At 35.3% G+C, this 26,713-nt stretch overlaps 1 protein-coding gene across 5 annotated transcripts in view; it reads left to right on the plus strand.

Moving 5' to 3' along the window:
* The window catches only part of LOC133577898 (cerebellar degeneration-related protein 2-like), a 64,412-nt gene that overhangs the window by 26,879 nt on the left and 10,820 nt on the right, over positions 1-26,713 (plus strand). For 3 of the 5 annotated variants that reach the window (XM_061932013.2, XM_061932015.2, XM_061932016.2), the window contains 3 exons: positions 9,348-9,506; positions 21,211-21,287; positions 24,168-24,280. In XM_061932013.2, the coding sequence (XP_061787997.1) occupies positions 24,242-24,280 (39 nt within the window). In that variant the 5' untranslated portion in view covers positions 9,348-9,506; positions 21,211-21,287; positions 24,168-24,241. Of the gene's footprint in view, positions 1-9,347; positions 9,507-21,210; positions 21,288-23,635; positions 23,866-24,167; positions 24,281-26,713 lie in introns of those variants that run through there. The other 2 variants (XM_061932014.2, XM_061932012.1) reach the window with 2 other exon arrangements.

The raw sequence follows: 26,713 nt of genomic DNA on the forward strand, positions 1-26,713 counted from the left end.
AAAATATGGATGTGGTCGAACCAAAACATCAAACATTATTCAGTGTCTAGGAACAGAATCCTCAAAAAGTATGGCCGATGTCATGAAGACGGAACCATTTAGCATGTCGACTGACGGCAGCACCGATTATGACGATGTAAAACTGTACCCCATTTGTGTTCGATATTTCGATGACGATATGATAATTGTGATACAAATGTGAATTTTAGGCACAGAATATTTTTTACAATTGAACAAGGCAGTAGATTATACAAGCTTGGACAGAAAGTTAATAATGACACCAATTTTTTTTTTAATGGAATTGTTTAGTACTGTTTTACCATTTGTTTACTGTAAAAAGTGTTTATACTGTTTATACTTTCAATTAACAAATTGAAGTCTTGTGAAAGGTTGACAGGATAACTGGCATTAACTGTCAAAATAATTTCAAACTATTGAAGTTAGCTTACAGAATAAACATGTCAATCAACCCATATGATTTTTGCTGTAATATTTTTGTTTTGAAAAGTCACTGTGACTGATAGAAAAGTGATGGTTTTAGCAACATTTTAACCTGTCTGAATGCTAATAATCATTTTGCGTCGGGGGGCAATGAACCCCCCACCAGGACTTTGTCCTGGACCTACCAGGGCCTGCGGCCCCTGGACCCTGGCTACTAGGTTTTTCTGATTTCAAAAGTTGGCAGGTATGCAAATATCACACCCCGTCTGTTAGTAAAGAATATAATATTCAAAAGCAGTAGCCTATGCAGATTGTGTAGAGTAACAAGACTATTTATATTCTTATATATTTACTGTTTCAAACGGCCCTCTGTTTATTGCAATGTGGCCCTCGATAACAACTAGTTTGACACACCTGCACTGTTACATTGAACGTTTAGAGAAGTGAGCAAAAGTGTTAGCATTTTCTCTGTAATGGAAAAGGGGTGAGATTAAATAAACTCGGCTTCCTTCTGCTCCCTTTCGAACATGTTAAAAAATAAAAAACTGTGATGTATCATGTTGTAATTGTTGGAAATAAACCCAAACCATCACCCTAACAGGTGGTGAAAAAGGGTATTACAAGTGAGTACTGCTGCAACAAGGGTTAAGAAACACCGCTTTAGAGCGATGCCTGTTGTGACCTGCACTCTAACAAGGCATTAGCATCAACATATTTTGGGGTGTTGTTCTCCGAGCTGAATTGATTGGGGGGAAAAGATGCCGGAGCTCCTCTGCAGTGTGCTATTTCACTCAGACTAATTAAATTCCTGCTCACCCACCCAGCCCCCATTTACCCCCCAATGTTCTGCACTAATGATTAAACACACACACACACACACAGTTGTAATACACGAGCTACTGCGTGAAAAATGAATGTTGTTTAATGATTAATTGATTCTCTGATCATTTTTTTTGGAGGGTAAAGTCACAAGGTTAAAAGCGACGATAAGAATCTGGAGCTTTTGGGATCGCTGAACGTGACAGCCGGACTGTGTCGGGCTGCAGCGGCGTGCAGGTTTCACCCTGAGGGCGCACATAGGAGCACACCTCGCATGATATCACACTAAAGCAGTGTTTTTCAACCACTGTGGCGCGGCACACTCGTGTGCCGTGAGATACAATCTGGTGTGCCGTGGGATAGTATGTAATTTCACCTATTTGGGTTAAAAATATTTTTTGCAAACCAGTAATTAGAGATGTCCGATAATGGCTTTTTTGCCGATATCCGATATTCTGATATTGTCCAACTCTTAATTACCGATTCCGATATCAACCGATACCGATATATACAGTCGTGGAATTAACACATTATTATGCCTAATTTTGTTGTGATGCCCCGCTGGATGCATTAAACAATGTAACAAGGTTTTCCAAAATAAATCAACTCAAGTTATGGGGGAAAAAAATGCCAACATGGCACTGCCATATTAATTATTGAAGTCACAAAGTGCATTATTTTTTTTAACATGACTCAAAACAGCAGCTTGGAATTTGGGACACGCTCTCCCTGAGAGAGCATGAGGAGGTTAAGGTGGGCAGGGTTGGGGGGGCCGGGGTTGAGGTGGGGGATCTGGGTGGGGTGTATATTGTAGCGTCCCGGAAGAGTTAGTGCTGCAAGTGTCATGTCTGTGTAATCATGTTTTGTTTTAAGTCATGTTTGGTTTAGTTTCTGGCTTTTCACTCCCTTGTCTTGTTTGCATGATTACCCATTAGTTTCACCTGTTCCACGTTTGGACTCATTGTGCACTCTTGTTTGTCACCATAGCAACCATTAATTTTCACCTGTCACGTCACGCACCTGTTTCACGTCTTGAGTCACGCGCCTGTTTTCGTTAATCATGTCTGTAGTATTTAAATTCAGTGTCTTTCAGTTTGTCTTTCTGACGACCTCTCCACATTTATGCTTATGTACTCTCTTCATCCTCTAAGATCCTGCTTCATGTCCCTTGTCAAAGTAAGTTTTTGTTCCATGTTTATAGTCTTTTTGTTTTTCATAGTTTGTTCTCCGCCACTGTGCGTGCTTTTCATTTGTACTTTTTTGCTATAGTCTTTTGGTTTCATAGTTTATTCTCCGCCACTGTGCACGCTTTCGTTTATTCCTTTTTTTGGATAATAATAAATAAATCATGTACCTTCATTCCCGTCTCGCCCGAGCCAACTTTCCGTTGCATCCCGGAAAAGCACACACCCAAGACCAAGTCATGACAGCAAGGGGTTCTGGGTATTAGTTCTGTTGTGTTTATGTTGTGTTACGGTGCGGATGTTCTCCCGAAATGTGTTTGTCATTCTTGCTTGATGTGGGTTCACAGTGTGGCGCATATTTGTAACAGTGTTAAAGTTGTTTATACGGCCACCCTCAGTGTGACCTGTATGGCTATTGATCAAGTATGCCTTGCATTCACTTGTGTGTGTGTGTAAAAGTCGCATATAGTATGTGACTGGGCCGGCACGCTGTTTGTATGTAGGAAAAGCGGAAGTCACGACAGGTTGTAGAGGACGCTAAAGGCAGTGCCTTTAAGGCACGCCCCCAATAATGTTGTCCGGGTTGAAATCGGGAGAATGGTTGCCCCGGGAGATTTTCGGGAGGGGCACTGAAATTCGGGAGTCTCCCGGGAAAATCGGGAGGTTGAAACCGATACCAATAATTTTCGATATTACATTTTAAAGCATTCATCGGCCGATAATATCGGACATCTCTATGCAGAACGAAACTAAAACCGAACTGGCAGCAAAGTAAACAAAAACAGAATGCTGGACGACAGCAAAGACTTACTGTGGAGCAAAGACGGCGTCCACAAAGTACATCCGAACATGACATGACAATCAACAATGTCCACACAAAGAAGGATAGTAACAACTTAAATAGTCTTGATTGCTAAAACAAAGCAGATGCGGGGAATATCGCTCAAACGAAGACACGAAACTGCTACAGGAAAATACCAACAAAACAGGAAAAGCCACCAAAATAGGAGCACGAGACAAGAGCTAAAACACTACACACAGGAAAACAGCAAAAAAGTCCAAATAAGTCATGGCGTGATGTGACAGGTGGTGACAGTACACCTACCTTGAGACAAGAGCTATATTGATGCATTATGGTTTAAAGTCATACCCAACAATTGAGACAACGACTTTTTACTGTCTACTGCGTTTCATTTTTTTAATGATTTCTGCTGGTGGTGTGCCTCCGGATTTTTTCGATGATAAAGAAAATGCGCCTTGGCTCAAAAAAAGGTTGAAAAACACTGCTTTAATGATGAATTGGTTCTTTCATCATTTTTATGAGGGTAAAGTCACAAGGTTAAAACCGACGATAAGAATTTGGAGCTCTTGGGATCGCTGAACGTGACAGCCGGACTGTGTCGGGCTGCAGCGGCGTGCAGGTTTCACCCTGAGGGTGCACATAGGAGCACACCTCGCATGATGTCACACTGAAGGGGAGGAAGGAGGCTGCACGGATTCAGGATCGTTACCGTGTCGCTTTAATTGGACAAGAGGCGTGTTTAATTGACTCAAGGGGCTTTTAATTCAATAGTGAAGATGAAATATTTTAAGCACTGGGGAAAATATATTATATAAAAAATATATAAAATATATTGTGCATAAAATATATGCATAATATAATATACATAATATATATAATGCATAATATATCAAATATAATGTGCATAAGAGGACTACAGACCACTAGAAGAAAACAGTATGTACACAAAATAGAAGAAAATAAAGACATAGAAAAAATATATTGTGCATAAGATATGCATAATATAATATGCATAATATATATAATATATAATGCATAATATATCAAATATAATGTGCATAAGAGCACTACAGACCACTAGAAGAAAACAGTATGTGCACAACATAGAAGAAAATAAAGACAGAGAACAAATATATAAAATATATTGTGCATAAGATATGCATAATATAATATGAATAATATATAATATATAATATATAATACATAATATATAAAATATATGTATAAGAGCACTACAGACCACTAGAAAAAAACAGTATGTGCACAAAATAGAAGAAAATAAAGACATAGAGAAAATATATTGTGCATAAGATATGCATAATATAATATGTATAATATATATAATATATAATGCATAATATATTAAATATAATGTGCATAAGAGCACTACAGGCCACTAGAAGAAAAGAGTATGTGCACAAAATAGAAGAAAATAAAGACATAGAAAAAATATATAAAATATATTGTGCATAAGATATGCATAATATAATATGTATAATATATATATAATATATAATGCATAATATATACAATATAATGTGCATAAGAGCACTACATACCACTAGAGTAAAATAAAGACATAGAACAAATATGTAAAATATATTGTGCACAAGATATGCATAATATAATATGCATAATATAATATATATAATATATAATGTGCATAAGAGCACGACAGACCACTAGAATAAAATAAAGACGTAAAAAAACATATAAAATATATTGTGCATAAGATATGCATAATATAATATTCATAATATATAATATATAATGCATAATGCATCAAATATATTGTGCATAATATATGCATAATATAATATTCATAATGTATAATATATATAATATATAATGCATAATATATAAAATATAATGTGCATAAGAGCACTACAGACCACTAGAAGAAAACAGTATGTGCACAAAGAAGAAAATGAAGACATAAAAAAATATATATAAAATATATTGTGCATAAGATATGCATAATATAATATGCGTAATATATATAATATATAATGCATAATATATCAAATGTAATGTGCATAAGAGCACTACAGACCACTAGAAGAAAACAGTATGTGCACAAAATAGAAGAAAATAAAGACATGGACAATGCACATAAGCAACATGCATTAAAATGAAGACATCAAAAATGCATATAAACATAAAAAATGTTGTCGTTTGCATGATGGTAACAAAAAAAAAAGTAAAGTCTTGAAAAAAAATAGCAGCATGTGTTTCTAAGAAACAATGTAATAGATACCCCAGCATGGGTACAACTATAGGACATAATAACAAGTACAAAATGAGACAATGTGAATAAGATAAGACAATGGACACTATAACAATGGAGTGCATTTAGCACATAGTTCTGCTACTAGATACATAACAACAAAGATTCACTCTCCCTGCATTGATTTGTGGACACCATCAATGAAATCCATCACTCACACGCGTGGAAGAAAAGGCACCATCATCCTCCCCCTGCATCCCCCTCATCCTCATCCCCACTCCACTGTGCCCAAACTATGCATACAGTATCAAATATGACATAGGGGGATAGAGGTGGTCTTACCTGGCCGCAGCACACCGGCAGCCAGAAGCAGGCTCCCCCGATCAAGCACAACAGCCGCCGGCCACTGAGAGCCATCTTTTACCCGCCCTGCAGCTGCGTGTGTCCGTCAGAGCGCGTAGCCGCTCCTCTGCTCCCGTGGCCGCGCGCCCCAGCACGCCCCCTGCTGGAGGAGGATGAGGCTGATGACGATGATGATGATGCTGAGGAGGAGGAGGAGGAGAGCGGCGTTTAGGGAGGTAGAGCGCAGGGTGCGGCAGTAAAAAAAAATAAAAAATGGGATGGAGAACACGCGGGCGCGCGCACACACGCACATGCATGCACACCCATGCAGTGTAGTGGAAATATGTTGAGCTCTGCAGAAAAATGTCCTTCTCTCTTTTGCGCTCATATGCAAATTCATGTCAAATCTTAAACACCTCACTTTTATACAGCGAGTTTCAAGATGAAAATAAACTTCCATCCATCCATTTTTCTACCGCTTGTCCCTTTTTGGGGGGGTCGTGGGCTTAACTGTCATAAATACAGTCATGGTCAAAAGTTTACAAACACTTGTGAAGAACATTCAAGTTCAAGTTAAAGTTGTCACACACACACACACACACACACACACACACACTAGGTGTGGCAGAAATATTCTCTGCATTTGACCCATCACCCTTGATCACCCCCTGGGAGGTGAGGGGAGCAGTGGGCAGCAGCGGTGGCCGCGCCCGGGAATCATTTTTGGTGAGCATTTAAGTCCCATCTTAAAACTCATTTGTATACTATAGCCTTTAAATAGACATCCTTTTTAGACCAGTTGATCTGCCGTTTCTTTTCTTTTCCGCTCTGCCCCTCCTTTCCCTTGTGGAAGGGGAGGTGGGGGGGGGAGCACAGATCCGGTGGCCATGGATGAAGTGCTGGCTGTCCAGAGTCGGGACCCGGGTTGGACCGCTCACCTGTGCATCAGTTGGGGACATCTCTACGCTGCTGACCCGTCTCCGCTCGGGATGGTTTCCTGCTGGCGTCACTATGGACTGGACTCTCACTATTATGTTAGATCCACTATGGACTGGACTCTCATACTATTATGTTAGATCCACTATGGACTGGACTCTCACACTATTATGTTAGATCCACTATGGACTGGACTCTCACTATTATGTTAGATCCACTATGGACTGGACTCTCACTATTATGTTAGATTCACTATGGACTGGACTCTCACTATTATGTTTGATCCACTATGGACTGGACTCTCACTATTATGTTAGATCCACTATGGACTGGACTCTCACTATTATGTTAGATCCACTATGGACTGAACTCTCACTATTATGTTAGATCCACTATGGACTGGACTCTCACTATTATGTTAGATTCACTATGGACTGGACTCTCACTATTATGTTTGATCCACTATGGACTGGACTCTCACTATTATGTTAGATCCACTATGGACTGGACTCTCACTATTATGTTAGATCCACTATGGACTGAACTCTCACTATTATGTTAGATCCACTATGGACTGGACTCTCACTATTATGTTAGATCCACTATGGACTGGACTCTCACTATTATGTTAGATCCACTATGGACTGAACTCTCACTATTATGTTAGATTCACTATGGACTGGACTCTCACTATTATGTTTGATCCACTATGGACTGGACTCTCACTATTATGTTAGATCCACTAGGGACTGGACTCTCACTATTATGTTAGATCCACTATGGACTGGATTCTCACTATTATGTTAGATCCACTATGGACTGGACTCTCACTATTATGTTAGATCCACTATGGACTGGACTCTCACGCTATTATGTTAGATCCACTATGGACTGGACTCTCACACTATTATGTTAGATCCACTATGGACTGGACTTTCACTATTATGTTAGATCCACTATGGACTGGACTCTCACTATTATGTTACATCCACTATGGACTGGACTCTCACACTATTATGTTAGATCCACTATGGACTGGACTCTCACACTATTATGTTAGATCCACTATGGACTGGACTCTCACACTATTATGTTAGATCCACTATGGACTGGACTCTCACACTATTATGTTAGATCTACTATGGACTGGACTCTCATACTATTATGTTAGATCCACTATGGACTGGACTCACACTATTATGTTAGATCCACTATGGACTGGACTCTCACTATTATGTTAGATCCACTATGGACTGGACTCTCTCTATTATGTTAGATCCACTATGGACTGGACTCTCACTATTATGTTAGATCCACTATGGACTGGACTCTCACACTATTATGTTAGATCCACTATGGACTGGACTCTCACTATTATGTTAGATCCACTATGGACTGGACTCTCACTATAATGTTAGATCCACTATGGACTGGACTCTCACACTATTACGCATTAGATCAACGATTGGACTGGACTTTCACAATATTATGCTAGACCAACTCGACGCCCTTTGCATCCGGTTTCCCCCTGCGTCGGGGTTTTATAAGTAGCAGAGCAAAAAACCCACGTTGCGATCTATTGAGAGTCAATAGATAGATAGATAGATAGCATCTGTGATGGTATGGGGGTGTCTTAGTGCCCAAGACATGGGTAACTTACACATTTGTGAAGGCGCCATTAATGCTGAAAGGTACATACAGGTTTTGAAGCAACATATTTTGCCATCCAAGCAACGTTACCATGGACGCCCCTGCTTATTTGAGCAAGACAATGCCAAGCCATGTGTTACATCAATGTGGCTTCATAGTAAAAGAGTGCGGGTACTAGACTGGCCTGCCTTTAGTCCAGACCTGTCTCCCATTGAAAATGTGTGGCGCATTATGAAGCCTAAAATACCACAACGGAGACCTCCGGACTGTTGAACAACTTAAGCTGTACATCAAGCAAGAATGGGAAAGAATTCCACCTGAGAAGCTTTAAAAATGTGTCTCCTCCGTTCCCAAACGTTTATTGAGTGTTGTGAAAAGGAAAGGCCATGTAACACAGTGGTGAACATGCCCTTACCCAACTACTTTGGCACGTGTTACAGCCATGAAATTCTAAGTTAATTATTATTTGCAAAAAAAAAAAAAAGTTTATGAGTGTGAACATCAAATATCTTGTCTTTGTAGTGCATTCAATTGAATATGGCTTGAAAATGATTCGCAAATCATTGTATTCCGTTTATATTTACATAAACGGGGTTTGTACATCTAATGAGTGTGCCACACACTCACCTATTTTTACCCGTCACTACTACATCTGGTGCAGTGATGATATGCTGTCTGTTGTTTCCCTCAATGTACTTTCATTTGTCAACACCTTTATTGACCAAAATGAGGAATAAAATAAGAACTTTTTGTGGGTTCTGGAACCAAACACAAGTTCGCCGCCACGTTTGATGCTGATTGAAGCGGAGGGAAAGGATGAAAGTGCAGACTTTTCGTACTTGTCAGCAGCATTTCCACCTCTTTTGTGTTCATGGAAATATTTTCATCTGATAATGCGAAGGAGCAGGAAAATGACGCTTGAATGTCCTTTTTCTTGTCTTGCCAGGTGACTTCACACCATCACGCTGGTCTTGCAAGGCGAACATGATCCCGTGCTGCGTTCAGGTACGGCCTACATGCAAACTAGATCGAGTTCTTTGTTTTCCGTAGATGACTTCTTCCTGCTCTTTATCTCTCCTGCTGCACGCCGCCATGCCTTCAAGCCGTGAGTCGCAGATTAACTCAACTTATCCACTTCACACACGCTTTAGTTTTACCCGCACGCGCTCCAGGCTGGAAGATTACTGGGGGAAAATGATTTCCTTTTTTTAGGACTTGCCTGCCAACACTATCTGTCTTTTTCTTTCTTTTATTTGATAACAGCTTGCTATCTTTGACCCAAATCTTGTTTTGTCTCTTCTTGCTCTCTCTGGCCATTTTTGCTTTGCTTTATTCCATCATGAAACATTTACTCTCCTCATTTCTGCTATTTATTTATCTTTATTGTGTACATTTATTCTGTTACACTGTTTTACTTGGCATGCACAGTGTTATGCACACTTACACCCTTGAGTCTGCCTTCACTAAACACTGATGTTTTTTTGCATTTTGATGTTTTCCATCTTCAGCAAATAAGTAAAATTTAATGGTTGGAGGACTGTAATTTGGCCATGTAGTTTTGAAAAAGTTTATCTTTAAAATGGCAGTTTTTGCAAAGTTATTCCAAATAGGAGACCATTCTTTGCTATACACTGAGCCCAAAAATAATAATGCATCAAAATCAGTGTTGTTATGAATGGTTGACCTATAAAAAGCTGTAATTACCTTATCTACAATATTCCACTTTGCAACTCGTTTCTGGAAGTATTGCATATTTTGGGTTTTTCTCCATAATAAAATTGGGGGTTTTTTTTGTAAAAAAACAAACAAAACAAAAAAACAACAACATTGCAAATATATCAAAACTTTACCTTTACATTTTTTTATGGATGGGTCAGAAGCTGTTGAAAAATGTAAAGCGTTGAAAGTTTAACAATATATATATATAAATGTAGATGGAACTTCTTTTTTTTTTTCAACCGAGGAGTGTGAGTTTTTGGAAAATACAGTCATTGTTCCAAAAATAATAATGCATCAAAATCAGTGTTGTTATGAATTATTGACCTATTCAAGGCGGCAAGTATCTCATTTAAAGTATTCCACTTTGCAACTGGTTTCTGGAAATATTCGCATATTTTGTGTTTCTCCATAATAAAAAAAAAGTTTGTTTTTTACAAAAAGAGAATGAAATATAAAAATACATAAAAACGTTATATCTATGGATGGGTCTGAAACTGTTGAAAAATTTAAAGCATTACAAGTTAAAAAAAATAAATAAATAAATTTAAAAAAAAATGTATATATATATATATATATATATATATATATATATATATTTATTTATTTATTAATTTTTTAAATTATTTTTATTTATTTATTTATTTATTTTTTTTTAACTTGTAATGCTTTAATGACTTATAACACTTTTCTGAATGTGTCCGTTTTTCGGCCAAAGAGGGATAGTGTCAGTTTTTTGGGGAAAAAATGTCATTGTTCCAAAAATAATAATGCATCAAAATCAGTGTCGTTAATAATTACTATTGACCTATTAAAGACTGTAATTAGTATTCCATTTTGCTAATTATTTTGAGAAATATTGCATATAGTTTGTGTTTTACCCATATTAAAAAATGTTTTTTGTTGTTGTTTTTTTTACAAAAATAGCAAGAAATAAATAAAAAAAACATTCAAATATACAAACCCAAAAACCAGTGAAGTTGTCACGTTGGGTAAATGGTAAATAAAAACAGAATACAATGATTTGCAAATCTTTTCAACTTATATTCAATTTAATAGACTGCAAAGACAAGATATTTAATGTTCACACTGAGAAACGTTGTTATTTTTTGCAAATATTAGCTCATTTGGAATTTGATGCCTGCAACATGTTTCAAAAAAGTTGGCATAATTGGCAAAAAAGACAGAGAAAGTTGAGGAATGCTCATCAAACACTTATTTGGAACATCCCACAGGTGAACAGGCTAATCAGGAACAGGTGGATGCCATGAATGGGTATAAAAGCAGCTTCCATGAAATGCTCAGTCATTCACAAACAAGGACGGGGCGAGGGTCACCACTTTGTCAACAAATGCGTTTAAGAACAACATTTCTCAACCAGCTATTGCAAGGAATTTAGGGATTTCACCATCTACGGTCCGTAATACCATCAAAAGATTCAGAGAATCTAGAGAAATCACTGCACGTAACATTGAATTCCGTGACCTTGGATCCCTTAGGCGGTACCGCATCAAAAAGCGACATCAGTGTGTAAAGGATATCACCACATGGGCTCAGGAACACTTGATAAAACCACTGTCAGTAACTACAGTTGGTCGCTACATCTGTAAGTGCAAGTTAAAACTCTACTATGCAAGGCGAAAACCGTTTATCAACAACACCCAGAAAGGCTGCCGGCTTTGCTGGGCCCGAGCTCATCTAAGATGGACTGCAATCTGCCTTTATAAAGTAGATAAAGTTAGCAAAATTTTGGTTGTAGTTTGTAGTCTGCTAGATACCTCGGACCCAAATAAAAAGTAACAACAAAATGAATGTAAAGGCATGCATCTGCAGTGTGCAGGTGTTCCTAATGAAAAGGCCGGGGTGAGTGTGGTGTGCACATGGTGTGTTTGCCTCCGCCAGTGGCTTTGTCTCATTCTTTCATGTCATGCCCAAAAAAAAAAAAACAGAGGTTGGTTGGTTGTCATGGCAACACCCACCGGCCTCCCCTGCATGCACATCACATCTTCCATATATGGATGTTCACGTACAATAAGACCATAGGAAAATGACAACAAATTACAGTTCGCACACAGAAGCTCACGCCCGAAGCGTTTTTTTTTTACCCCCATCTCTTTTCTCCAATCCTGTTTCATGCTCATCCTCCTCCTCCAATCCCCGCTGGTTGGTTGCTATGGAAACGGGACACCAAATTGTATCTTCTGGCGAGTCATTATGGTTAATGTCAGCAAGAGAGACGCACTCGCTGCGGGAGGGGATGAGTGGCAATCTGTGAGGGGGTACACCGAGTTTATAGTCACACACACACACACACACACACACACACACACACACACACACACACACACACACACACACACACATTCTTGTATTTCTTACCTTCTTGAGATCTCTGAAAAATGCCTACCTCTTTAGGACCAGCCTTTCTAGATATATAAAGATGTGTATTTACAACATTAATAATATATACATACTATGCAAATATATAAAAGCTTCTTGTGAAAAATGAGTTGGAATTTCACAAGAAAAAGGTCACAGTTTCACAAGAAAAACTTAAGAATTTAAAAGTCGTCATTTTACTCAACGCAAGTCAAAAGTTTGCAAAAAACTGAACATTTGTGCATTATTATGATAAAAGTTGGAATTTTACTCAATAACCGTCGCAATTTTACAAGAAAAGCTTAAAATTTTGACAATTTTATGAAAAGAGTGGTAATTTTACTCGACAAAAGTCACAATTTTATAAGAAGATTTTAACATTTTGGCAATAATCTGAATTTTACTTGGCAAAATTATGAGAAAAGTCATAATTTTAAAGTTATTCCAAATAGGAGACCATTCTTTGCTATACACTGAGCCCAAAAATAATAATGCATCAAAATCAGTGTTGTTATGAATGGTTGACCTATTAAAAGCTGTAATTACCTTATCTACAATATTCCACTTTGCAACTCGTTTCTGGAAGTATTGCATATTTTGGGTTTTTCTCCATAATAAAATTGTTTTTTTTTGTTAAAAAACCCCCAAAAAAACCAACAACAACATTACAAATATATCAAAACTTTACCTTTAAAAACTTTTATGGATTGGTCAGAAGCTGTTGAAAAATGTAAAGCGTTGAAAGTTTAACAATATATATATATAAATGTAGATGGTTATTCTTTTTTTTTCAACCGAGGAGTGTGAGTTTTTGGAAAATACTGTCATTGTTCCAAAAATAATAATGCATCAAAATCAGTGTTGTTATGAAGGCAAGTTGTCAAGGCGGCAAGTATCTCATTTAAAGTATTCCACTTTGCAACTGGTTTCTGTAAATATTCGCATATTTTGTGTTTCTCCATAATAAAAAAAAAAAGTTTGTTTTTTGCAAAAAGAGAATGAAATATAAAAATACATAAAAACGTCTGAAACTGTTGAAAAATTTAAAGCATTACAAGTTTAAAAAAATAAATAAATAAATTTAAAAAAAAAAAGTATATATATATATATATATATGTATATATATATATATATATATATATATATATATATATATATATATATATATATATATATATATATATATATATTTTTTTTTTTTAATTATTATTATTTATTTTTTTTAACTTGTAATGCTTTAATGACTTATAACACTTTTCTGAATGTGTCCGTTTTTCGGCCAAAGAGGGATAGTGTCAGTTTTTTGGGGAAAAAATGTCATTGTTCCAAAAATAATAATGCATCAAAATCAGTGTTGTTATTAATTACTATTGACCTATTAAAGACTGTAATTAGTATTCCATTTTGCTAATTATTTTGAGAAATATTGCATATAGTTTGTGTTTTACCCATATTAAAAAATGGTTTTTTTTGGGTTTTTTTACAAAAATAGCATGAAATAAATAAAAAACATTCAAATATACAAACCCCAAAACCAGTGAAGTTGTCACGTTGTGTAAATGGTAAATAAAAACAGAATACAATGATTTGCAAATCCTTTTCAACTTATATTCAATTGAATAGACTGCAAAGACAAGATATTTAATGTTCACACTGAGAAACTTTGTTATTTTTTGCAAATATTAGCTCATTTGGAATTTGATGCCTGCAACATGTTTCAAAAAAGTTGGCATAATTGGCAAAAAAGGCCGAGAAAGTTGAGGAATGCTCATCAAACACTTATTTGGAACATCCCACGGGTGAACAGGCTAATTGGGAACAGGTGGGTGCCATGATTGGGTATAAAAGCAGCTTCCATGAAATGCTCAGTCATTCACAAACAAGGACGGGGCGAGGGTCACCACTTTGTCAACAAATGCGTTTAAGAACAACATTTCTCAACCAGCTATTGCAAGGAATTTAGGGATTTCACCATCTACGGTCCGTAATTATGACAAAAGTCATAATTTTACTCAAAAAATGTCACTATTTTACAAGAACAACAACAAAAATGGCAATATTGTGATAAAAGTCCGAATTTTATATGACACCTGTCACCATTTTGCATTAAAAAGTCAAAATTTTACATAAAGTAATATTTTTACTAGAAAAATATTGCAATATTACAGAAACAGAAAGAATATGAGAAATTGTTCCCAATTTTATAAGGAAAAAAGTCGACACATTGTGAGAAAAAGACTACTTTTAGTAAAAAAAAAAAATGTTTTGAATTTTTTTTTTTTTTATTGGATTTTAATCTTCATTATTTACTTGAAGTTATTACAGTATATTACTTTTTTGTATTTTTTTATTTTTAAATTAATTCTGGCCAAAGGGGGTGCCTTTCAATTACTGACACACACTCGTTATTACATATGTTGGCCAGAGGGGCAGCACTTCGAATTTTTCCACACACTTGTTATTTCATATGTTGACCAGAGGGGGAGCACTTTAAAAACCAACACAGTCAATTTTTTAAAAAATACCTTTTTGGGACCACTCTCATTTTGATAGATTTCACCACCAGTGTGTGCAAATGAGACATTCTCTATTAGATGCAATGGTTTTCCGTATTGGGACCATGATTTATGTCATCACTTGTTCACACCTCCTCATATGGAAGCTACTTTTCCTTGTTGATGTCTCAAGAAGGGTAGAAATACAAGAACACACACACACACGCACACACATTCTTGCATGTGTTACCTTCTTGAGACCTGATAAAAATGCCTACCTCTTCAGGACCAGCCTTTCTAGATATATAAAGATGTGTATTTACAACATTAATAATATATACATACTATGCAAATATAAAAAAGCTTGTTGTGAAAAATGAGTTGTAATTTAACAAGAAAAAGGTCACAATTTCACAAGAAAAACTTGGAATTTTGGCAGTATTATAATAAAAGTCGTCATTTTACTCAACACAAGTCAAAATTTTACAAGAAAAACGGAACATTTGTGCAATATTATGATAAAAGTTGGAATTTTACAAGAAAAGCGTAAAAATGTTGGCAATTTTATGAAAAGAGTCGTAATTTCACTCGACAAAAGTCACAATTTTATAAGAACACTTTAAAATGTTGGCAATATTGTAATAATAATCAGAATATTATTTGGCAAAATTATGATAAAAATCATCATTTTACTCCAAAAATGTCACTATTTTACAAGAACAACAAAAATAGTGGCAATATTGTGATAAAAGTCAGAATTTTATATGACAAATGTTACCATTTTGCATTAAAAAGTAATAATTTTACTTAAAAAAACAGTAATAATTTTATATGAAAAAGTAATACTTTACGAGAAAAATATTGTAATATTAAAGAAACAGAAAGAATATGAGACATTTTTCCCAATTTTATAAGAAAAAAGTCGACACATTGTGAGAAAAAGACTGCTTTTAGTAAAAAAAAAAAAAAAAAATTGAATTTTTTGTTTGTAATTGGATTTTAATCTTCATTATTTACTTCAAGTTATTACAGTATGTCTCTGTATACATATTTATTTTATTTTTTTAATTAATTCTGGCCAAAGGGGGCGCATTTCAATTACTGACACACACTTGTTATTTCATATGTTGGCCAGAGGGGGAGCACTTCAAATTTTTCCACACACTTGTTATTTCATATGTTGACCAGACGGGGAGTACTTCGAATTTTTTTCACACACTTGTTATTTCATATGTTGACCAGAGGGGGAGCACTTCGAATTTTTACACACACTTGTTATTTCATATGTTGAACAGAGGGGGGCGTTTTTTTAAAAAACGATACCTTTTTGGGACCACCCTCATTTTGATAGATTTCACCACCAGGGGTGCAAATGAGACATTCTCTATTAGATGCAATGGTTTTCCGTATTGGGACCATGATTTATGTCATCACTTGTTCACACCTCCTCATATGGAAGCTACTTTTCCTTGTTGATGTCTCAAGAAGGGCAGAAATACAAGAACACACACACACACACACACACACACACACACACACACACACACACACACACACACAGCCCTCCTGTGATGTTTCAATTTCCTCTCCTTCACTTTATCTGACTTCCTGTTACGCGGCGGTGCCGTTTGAGGACGAGGTTTAACCTCCCGTGTTGGCGTTCACATTTGTCAATGTGATGTTTGTCACTTTCTGACATATCTAGGGATCAAATAACGAGGACTCCCGTTTGTTGAATGCTCTTTTCAATAAATGTGATGATTGTGCAGGAGACCAGATCAGAGCACTGAAAAATAAAAGACTGTGGGTCTTGTAAAAAAACAAAAACCTTGTGTTTCCTTTTTGGTATCAAAATAAAACACAACGCAGTTTGGCTAATGAAGATGAAGTCTAATAAACAAGCTTTGTTCTTCTCCAACGCCTCCTTAGTGGTTCAGTGCAACAGTTTGGCCAACAACACAAAAACCCCGCAGTAATACCTCTCACATCGAATACACAATCTTCACAACCTGCGTTCTATTCGATGAGATGACAAAACATTATAGCTAGTATTGATGTTATTTGAACACTGATACAGTTTGCAGTTAAATAAAGGAGGAGTGAACATCCCAGTAAACAAAGTAAATACTTTATAAACAAGTTGTGACAACGTTCACCACGCATCGCCTGCTGCAAAACATCAAATAGTTTTCGCCTTCGCTGTTTACTTTTCGTGTGGAACAAGTGTCTCCAATATTGTCCACACCTGTCTCCATCCAAACACAGCAGTGTCTCTTAAACGCACGGCGGGAATCAAGGGAAAATGAGGTTAAAGCAAGCGCTTGGCTCAGTTTACTCCGAGGGGAAATCTCCGCAGCAAAGTCTGTGTAGTTAGTCAGCCATGATTATCCAGCCAAACGATGCTAGTGCGCATGCGCCTGACTTCCTCTTGCCTAAAATGCATTAATAAATGACAGTTTTTTGGTAATTAAAAAATTAGACATATTAGTAACCGTCTGGAATTTTATCGCAAATTATCATTACACCGTTTACCGTTACATCCCTCGTCCATTAACAAGTAAAATGTCAAGGGCAGTCACAGCATGTTCTTGCCGCAAATGTTGGTCAATTTTTTGGGCATTACGGTGAAACTATATACATTACAGACCAAAAGTTTGGACACAATTTCTCATTCAATGCGTTTTCTTGTTTTTAATGGGAAAAACACAGAATATGCAACATTTTCCCCAAAACATGTTTCAAAAATGAAATATTTGATGTGAAGTAATTAGAGCCTTAATTAGGTAAAAAATAATATAAAATAAAATAAATTGTTTTGATTGATTATTGTTTTTTGAAAAATGACAGTTTAAAAAAAATCACACTAAATGTCTTGGGGATCCAAAAGGAGGAGTGAACATCCCATAAAATTTTAAAAAAATCAACACTTTCAATGCTTGAATCTATAAATCAACTTTAAATCTATTGATTGCAAAAAAAAAATGTATGTATATATATATATATATATATATATATATATATATATATATATATATAATTTTTTTATTTTTTTTTTCTGCCCTTTTTTCAAATGGAAAACATGTTCTTAATGGCAAAAACACAAAATATGCATTAACACACTTTTCCATTTTGAAAAGTGTGTTAATGCATATTTTGTGTTTTTGCCATTAATTATTATTATTATTATTATTATTATTATTATTATTATTATTATTATTATTATTATTATCATTATTATTGATTTTTGCCAATTATTGATGTGCAGTAATTAGAGCTTTAAATAGGTAATAATAAAACACACACACACACACAAAACATTTGTTTTGATTTATTGTTGTTTTTTGAACAATGAAAGTTAAAAAAAATCACACTAAAGGTCTTGGGGATCCAAAAAGGACCCCTCTCATAAAAATGTTAAAAATCAACGCTTTCAATGCTTAAATCTATAGATCAACTTTAGATTTATTTGTTGCAACAACAAACAAACAAACAAACCAAAAAAAAAACAAACAAAAAAAAAAAAATATATATATATATATATATATATATATATATATATATATATATATATATATACAGGTAAAAGCCAGTAAATTAGAATATTTTGAAAAACTTGATTTATTTCAGTAATTGCATTCAAAAGGTGTAACTTGTACATTATATTTATTCATTGCACACAGACTGATGCATTCAAATGTTTATTTCATTTAATTTTGATGATTTGAAGTGGCAACAAATGAAAATCCAAAATTCCGTGTGTCACAAAATTAGAATATTACTTAAGGCTAATACAAAAAAGGGATTTTTAGAAATGTTGGCCAACTGAAAAGTATGAAAATGAAAAATATGAGCATGTACAATACTCAATACTTGGTTGGAGCTCCTTTTGCCTCAATTACTGCGTTAATGCGGCGTGGCATGGAGTCGATGAGTTTCTGGCACTGCTCAGGTGTTATGAGAGCCCAGGTTGCTCTGATAGTGGCCTTCAACTCTTCTGCGTTTTTGGGTCTGGCATTCTGCATCTTCCTTTTCACAATACCCCACAGATTTTCTATGGGGCTAAGGTCAGGGGAGTTGGCGGGCCAATTTAGAACAGAAATACCATGGTCCGTAAACCAGGCACGGGTAGATTTTGCGCTGTGTGCAGGCGCCAAGTCCTGTTGGAACTTGAAATCTCCATCTCCATAGAGCAGGTCAGCAGCAGGAAGCATGAAGTGCTCTAAAACTTGCTGGTAGACGGCTGCGTTGACCCTGGATCTCAGGAAACAGAGTGGACCGACACCAGCAGATGACATGGCACCCCAAACCATCACTGATGATGGAAACTTTACACTAGACTTCAGGCAACGTGGATCCTGTGCCTCTCCTGTCTTCCTCCAGACTCTGGGACCTCGATTTCCAAAGGAAATGCAAAATTTGCATGGTTGGGTGATGGTTTGGGGTGCCATGTCATCTGCTGGTGTCGGTCCACTCTGTTTCCTGAGATCCAGGGTCAACGCAGCCGTCTACCAGCAAGTTTTAGAGCACTTCATGCTTCCTGCTGCTGACCTGCTCTATGGAGATGGAGATTTCAAGTTCCAACAGGACTTGGCGCCTGCACACAGCGCAAAATCTACCCGTGCCTGGTTTACGGACCATGGTATTTCTGTTCTAAATTGGCCCGCCAACTCCCCTGACCTTAGCCCCATAGAAAATCTGTGGGGTATTGTGAAAAGGAAGATGCAGAATGCCAGAGCCAAAAACGCAGAAGAGTTGAAGGCCACTATCAGAGCAACCTGGGCTCTCATAACACCTGAGCAGTGCCAGAAACTCATCGACTCCATGCCACGCCGCATTAACGCAGTAATTGAGGCAAAAGGAGCTCCAACCAAGTATTGAGTATTGTACATGCTCATATTTTTCATTTTCATACTTTTCAGTTGGCCAACATTTCTAAAAATCCCTTTTTTGTATTAGCCTTAAGTAATATTCTAATTTTGTGACACACGGAATTTTGGATTTTCATTTGTTGCCACTTCAAATCATCAAAATTAAATGAAATAAACATTTGAATGCATCAGTCTGTGTGCAATGAATAAATATAATGTACAAGTTACACCTTATGAATGCAATTACTGAAATAAATCAAGTTTTTCAAAATATTCTAATTTACTGGCTTTTACCTGTATATATTTATATAATTATTATTTTATTTTAATTTTATTATTTTTTCTGCCCTTTTTTTCAAATGTAAAACATGTTCTTAATGGAAAAAACACAAAATATGCATTAACACACTTTTCAAAATGGAAATGTGTGTTAATGCATATTTTGTGTTTTTGCCATTAATTGTTATTATTATTATTATTATAAATTTTTGGCAATTATTGATGTGCAGTAATTAGAGCCTTATATAGGTAATAATAAAACACACACACACACACAAAACATTTGTTTTGATTTATTGTTGTTTTTTGAACAATGAAAGTTTAAAAAAAATCACACCAAAGGTCTTGGGGATCCAAAAGGCCCCCTCTCATAAAAGTGTTAAAAATCAACGCTTTCACTGCTTAAATCTATAGATCAACTTCACATCTATTTGTTGCAACAACAAACAAACAAATATTATATATATATATATATATTAATTTTTTTTCTGCCCTTTTTTTCAAATGTAAAACATGTTCTTAATGGCAAAAACACAAAATATGCATTAACACACTTTTCAAAATGGAATATTTGACGTGCAGTAATTAGAGCCTTAAATAGGTAATAATAAAACATACACACAAAAAAAACATTTGTTTTGATTTATTGTTGTTTTTTGAACAATGAACGTTTTAAAAACTCACACTAAAGGTCTTGGGGATCCAAAAGGCCCCCTCTCATAAAAATTTTAAAAATCAACGCTTTCACTGCTTAAATCTATAGATCAACTTCACATCTATCTATTGATTATAAGTTTGTATTATTTTTTGAGTAATGATAGTTTTAAAGTAAAAAAAAAAAACCAGCCTGCATGGCAGCTTTGTTATTGGTGTCAATTTTGCAACATTTTCTCATTACATTACACTTGTTTGCTCTTTTATTCCTCTTTTTATATTTTTTTTTGTGTAAAGGTATTTTCAAAATGTGCCGCAGGCTTCACATTGGACACCCCTGCTGTATGACCTCCCAGCAGGGAGCGCTCACTCTTTTGGCTCTCTCTCTCTCTCTCTCTCTCTCTCATTTTGCTGACAGATGCAAAGCCCAGATGGCGGAGGAGAGAAGATGGATGCATGGCTGGGTGAAGTGGGAATAACACCAGCGACAAGCAGGTGAGGGCGGAGCACCAGAAGGAGATTGAACAAACAACCTCAAAGTGCTACAGTGCATTTAAAAAAAAACAACGCTCGAACCACAAATAGCTGCCCCCAACAAGTAAAATACTGTAAATAGTAAAATAAAAATAAAAACTACAACAGCCTGATAGCTAGAACTAGCACACATATATATAAAAAAAAAGGCTTTTTTTTTTAAAACATTCACAGTCTGTGGTGCCCTCAGGTGGTCAGGGAGAGCGTTCCACAGATAGGGAGCGGCGGAGCAGAAAGCCCGGTCTCCCACAGTTCGGAGCTTTGTCCTCGGAGGTTGGAGGAGATGATAAAAGGAAATGGCGTTTTACAATTGATGGTGGCTCAAATCATTATACGGCAAAAGCTTGATTTATGAACTCAATTGGTTCTTGAACGGCGTTCGTAAATCGAAAAGTTTGTACAAGGGAGCACATTTCTTAATAAGAAACAATGTAAATATGAATATTGGGCTCCAGTCTCAACAAAAGTCCATATTTTAGTGAGGGATTGTACACTTTGAACACAATATATCTCTTTATTAACGACAAACTGAACTGTCCTATGTGCGCTGCTCTGCCACACACATAAGTCCCTTTGGTGCCCTCACAAACAATCAGAAATCCCCACATTTTTTTACTTTAACAACCACATTGCTACTATAATAAATATTTTAAAAAACAAACAACAAAAAAACACTTACATTAACACCTGATTTGTCCATTCTTCTGAGCGCCTTTAATGTAATCCTTAAAAATAGTCTCTTTTTTTTTTAAACACCACAACATTTCCCTCCTTCTTTCCACGCTGCTCTGTGGTCTTTTTGAGACTCATATTCAGTTAGGAAAATGGAATGAGATTGTCAAAAGGTGAAAAAACACAAATAAAGGCAGACACGCTGAATCGTTGAAAAGTGACTGTGCCCTGCTTTTTTGCCTGCAGGCGGGACACAAAATGAATGAATATATATGTATATATACGTATATATACATGTAAATATATATATATATATGTATGTACGTACATATATTTATATATATATATATATGTAAGTATATATATGCATATATATATATATATATATATATATATATGCATATATATATATATATATATGTATGTATGTATATATATATATATATACATATACATATATGTATGTATATATACATATATATATATATATGTATATATATATATATATATATATATATGTATACATATATGTATATATGTATACATATATACATATATATGTATATCTGTGTGTGAATGTGGAAATAGTGTCAAAGCGCTTTGAGTTCCTTAAAAAAAAAGGTAGAAAAGCGCTATACAAGTATAACCCATAACCCATGTATACATATATATATATATATATATATATATATATATATATATATATATATATATATATATATATATACATATACACACATATATATATATATATATATATATATATATATATATACACACATATATATGTATATATATGTGTGTATATATGTATATATAAATGTGTGTATATGTATATATTATATATATGTATATATCTGTATATATATATATGTGTATATATAAATGTGTACATATGTGTATATATATATATATATATATATTATATATGTATATATAAATGTGTACATATGTGTATATATATATATATATATATATATATTATATATGTATATATATAAATATGTATATATACATATATATGTATATATATACATATATATATGTGTGTATATACTATATATATATATGTATATATATACATATATATATATATATAGTATTTATTTATTTTATTTATTTATTTATTATTATTATTATTTTATGTTTTTAAAAAAATCCAACTCATTCAAAAAAGTAAGGCTGTGATTATACTTTTCCTGGTAATTTAGATTTATGAAAATGCAACTGTATTAATAATTAAATTACTTTTCGGGTTAAGTAACTAGTAAATATTAAAGTTTTAATATAATATAATAATATAAAGTTAAAACGGTCTTCCGTTTGTCATTGAAATGGCGCCCTCTTGTGGACACACGTACGTGTCACGCGCATTCATGAGTCGCAGGTGTAACGCTACCACGTTAGAAACCGTAAGGTCATACCTTCAATATAAAAGCTGAAATTGACCTGCGAGTACAAATACATGACACGTGTTATTGATAATTACCTTTCTAATCACTAAAAAAAATATTTGAATGAGTTAGCATTCTATTTCATAATTGTCTGTTTTAGGACGTGACTTCACTGTACCGAATTAAGTGATCAGTTTAAGTATGGGGTTTTATTTTGAAGTCCCGTAAAGCGGAAACGGTCGCACTTGACACACCGGGGTGTCATCATGATGATGCCGGAGTACCGCGCAGTCAGACAAGCGCCTTACAAAAAAAGACATTAAAGTGTCTCCTCGTCATGTAACTCGGATTTTGACAAGTATTATCTCGGATTTATATTCAACCTGACAATATGTTGACGGACGTGAGCGTGGACGAAGAGTTTGAGCTGAAGGAGGAGGAGCCCTGGTACGACAAGCAAGACCTGGAACGCGGTAAGGTTTGTCCCCGGCGTCACCTTGTCAGCCTCAATTACTATCTGCACACAGAAGGGACAAGCGGTAGGAAAAATGGATGGATATATGCTGCTAAGTAAAAATGTATTAAGGGTTTCAATGATAAAAGATGAAATGAGGTGCAGAAAATGTAAAAAATAATAATTTAAATATATATATATTTGACATTGATGGCTGCAACCTTGTCAGCATGATTTGTCTTCTCACATCTTCATTTCATTGAGAATTATGTTGGCAAGCTTTAGTTGTAGATTTATTAAGGTCTTTTGTCTTGTGTGCAGACCTCCAGCTGGCTGCTGAGCTGGGCAAGTCCTTGCTGGAGAGGAACCATGATCTGGAGCAAGGTCTGCAGCAGATGTGCACCAACAACCAGGAACAAGTGCAGGAGATTGAGGTATTTTTTTTATATCCATAGTGCAGACCATTGGCGTTGTTAGGCCTATTTTAGGGGGGCTCAAGCCCTCCTAAAATATTCTTAAGCCCCCCTAAATAATTTGGTGTTTTTTGGGGTTTTTTTTTTTACAAATAAATGCCGACATATTCATAATAAAGTGGCCCAAATATGAGTTTAAATAAATAATCATATAACCTGTTATTATTCACTCAGTTTCCCCTCACTTCGTAGCGTAAGGTAGAGAGCCCCTTTTGTGCGTCGGTATCCAATCCATTCCACTTGTTCATATAGAAAATGCCCACATCACTCAAATTCCAGCCCGCATTTTCTTGCGGTCCTGCAGGTGTACGAAGCACATTATCTTCCTTTACAATGAGTGAAGCTGCACAAAACCTTGTGTGTGCAATTGTAAATCATTTATTTTTTAAGTTTTGTGTTTCTTGTGGAATCTATATAAAGTAATATACATAAGCCTATTGTTAAAATAATGAGAAAAAAAACATCATTAAATATATTTGTTTTATTGTATTGTTACATTAATAGCTGCTTTATTATTATAGGATGGCTTGTTAAACATTTAATAGGATTTTCAGAGGGAGGAAAAACCAAGACATTTAATATAAAATGTAAAATGAATAAATACATAAAAAGAAAAAGAAAAAAAAGGGTTAAAAGCCATCGTCCCGGGGAGCATTTCATTTCGTCCCGTGCATTTAAAAAAAATAATAATAATAACAATGAATAATTTCTAAGTCTTTGTTAGCCGTTTGTGAAGTTTTGTGTTCGTGCGTAACATTCGCTCGCATCCTGTGCATCTCCTGGGAGCAAAGCCCCCCCTGTCCTTAAAAGCTAGTGACGCCCCTGGTGCAGACCTCCAATTTTAACTTTTTAAGGTCAAGGCAAGTGTTGCCTTAAAGGAGGGATCATATTTTAGTGCACCAAGGCAAACATCATTTTCTTTCGAGGCAGGAGATTATATATATATATATATATATATATATATATATATATATATATATATATATATATATATGTCTTAATAAGGTTATCCAAAAAATAGTGCTCGATACCGTAGTAGAGCGCAATATATGTATGTGTGGGAAAAAAAATCACAAGACTACTTCATCTCTACAGGCCTGTTTCATGAGGGGGTTCCCTCAATCATCAGGAGATTTTTCTCCTGATGATTGAGGGAACCCCTCATGAAACAGGCCTGTAGAGATGAAGTAGTCTTGTGATTTTTTTTCCCACACATACATATATATACACATACCGTATATATATTAGGGCTGCAACAACTAATCGATTATAAAAATAGTTGTCGCTTAATTTAGTCATCGATTCGTTGGATCTATGCTATGCGCATGCACAGAGGCATTTTTTTAATATATATATATATATATATATTTTATTTTTAAATAAACCTTTTTTTATAAACTGCAACATATACAAACAGCTGAGAAACAATAATTAAAATAAGTATGGTGCCAGTATACTGGTTTTTTCCCCCAATGAAATACTGGAAAGGATAGAAATGTAGTTTGTCTCTTTTATCCGATTATTAATCGAAGTAATAATCGACAGATTAATCGATGCCACAGTTAAATTGGAACCCTGATAGTCTTGTCCTCCTGTGTTGCTATGGGAACGATCACAGCAGCCATAGTGGCACCATCCAGGTCTACATCCCTGCATGGAGGATGACACGTTGACCTGGCTTGCCTCAACAGAGCTGAAAATCTAAAGACACACGACAGAAGAAGAAGAACAGAGGAACACAAAATTGTTGTTTCAATAAAGTCCAAATACACCCCAAAATAATCTAAGTCCAGTCTAGTAGTGATTAGTGCAGTGGTGTCCAAAGTGTGGCCCGGGGGCCATTTGTGCCCCGCAGCCAGTTTTTTTTTAACGGCTCGTGGGACATTCTAAAAATACTATTAAGAAGGAAAAAATGGAAAAAGTGGGAAAAAGAGAAACATTTTACAATGTTGACTATAATAACACAAAGCTGCCATGCAGGCTGTTTTTTCTGTAAAAACTGTCAGTGCTCAAAAAATAATTATGAATCAAAATCAATGTTTAGAATTATTGACCGATTCAAGACTGCAATGACTACACATCAGCATATTTAGTGTTTGCCATATAAAGAACAAATATTTCATTGGCAAAAAGGGCACAAAACAAAAACATGAAAAAATAATAAATACCTATAATCTACGGATGGATCTGAAGTTATTCTGGATCAGGGGTGTCAGACATGGAAGAAAATCTGTGCACACGTGAGCCAGACTATCAAAATCATGGCATTAAAAGTAAAAAAATAAAGACGACTTCAGATTGTTTTCTTTGTCTTACTTTGGCCAAAAATAGAACAAAAACATTCTGAAAATATTACAATAAAAATATAGAAAAAAATACCGGCAGCAGTAAAGT

This window comes from Nerophis lumbriciformis, linkage group LG39 (genome assembly GCF_033978685.3).
Source record: "Nerophis lumbriciformis linkage group LG39, RoL_Nlum_v2.1, whole genome shotgun sequence".
In the NCBI taxonomy this organism is placed as follows: Eukaryota; Metazoa; Chordata; class Actinopteri; order Syngnathiformes; family Syngnathidae; genus Nerophis; species Nerophis lumbriciformis.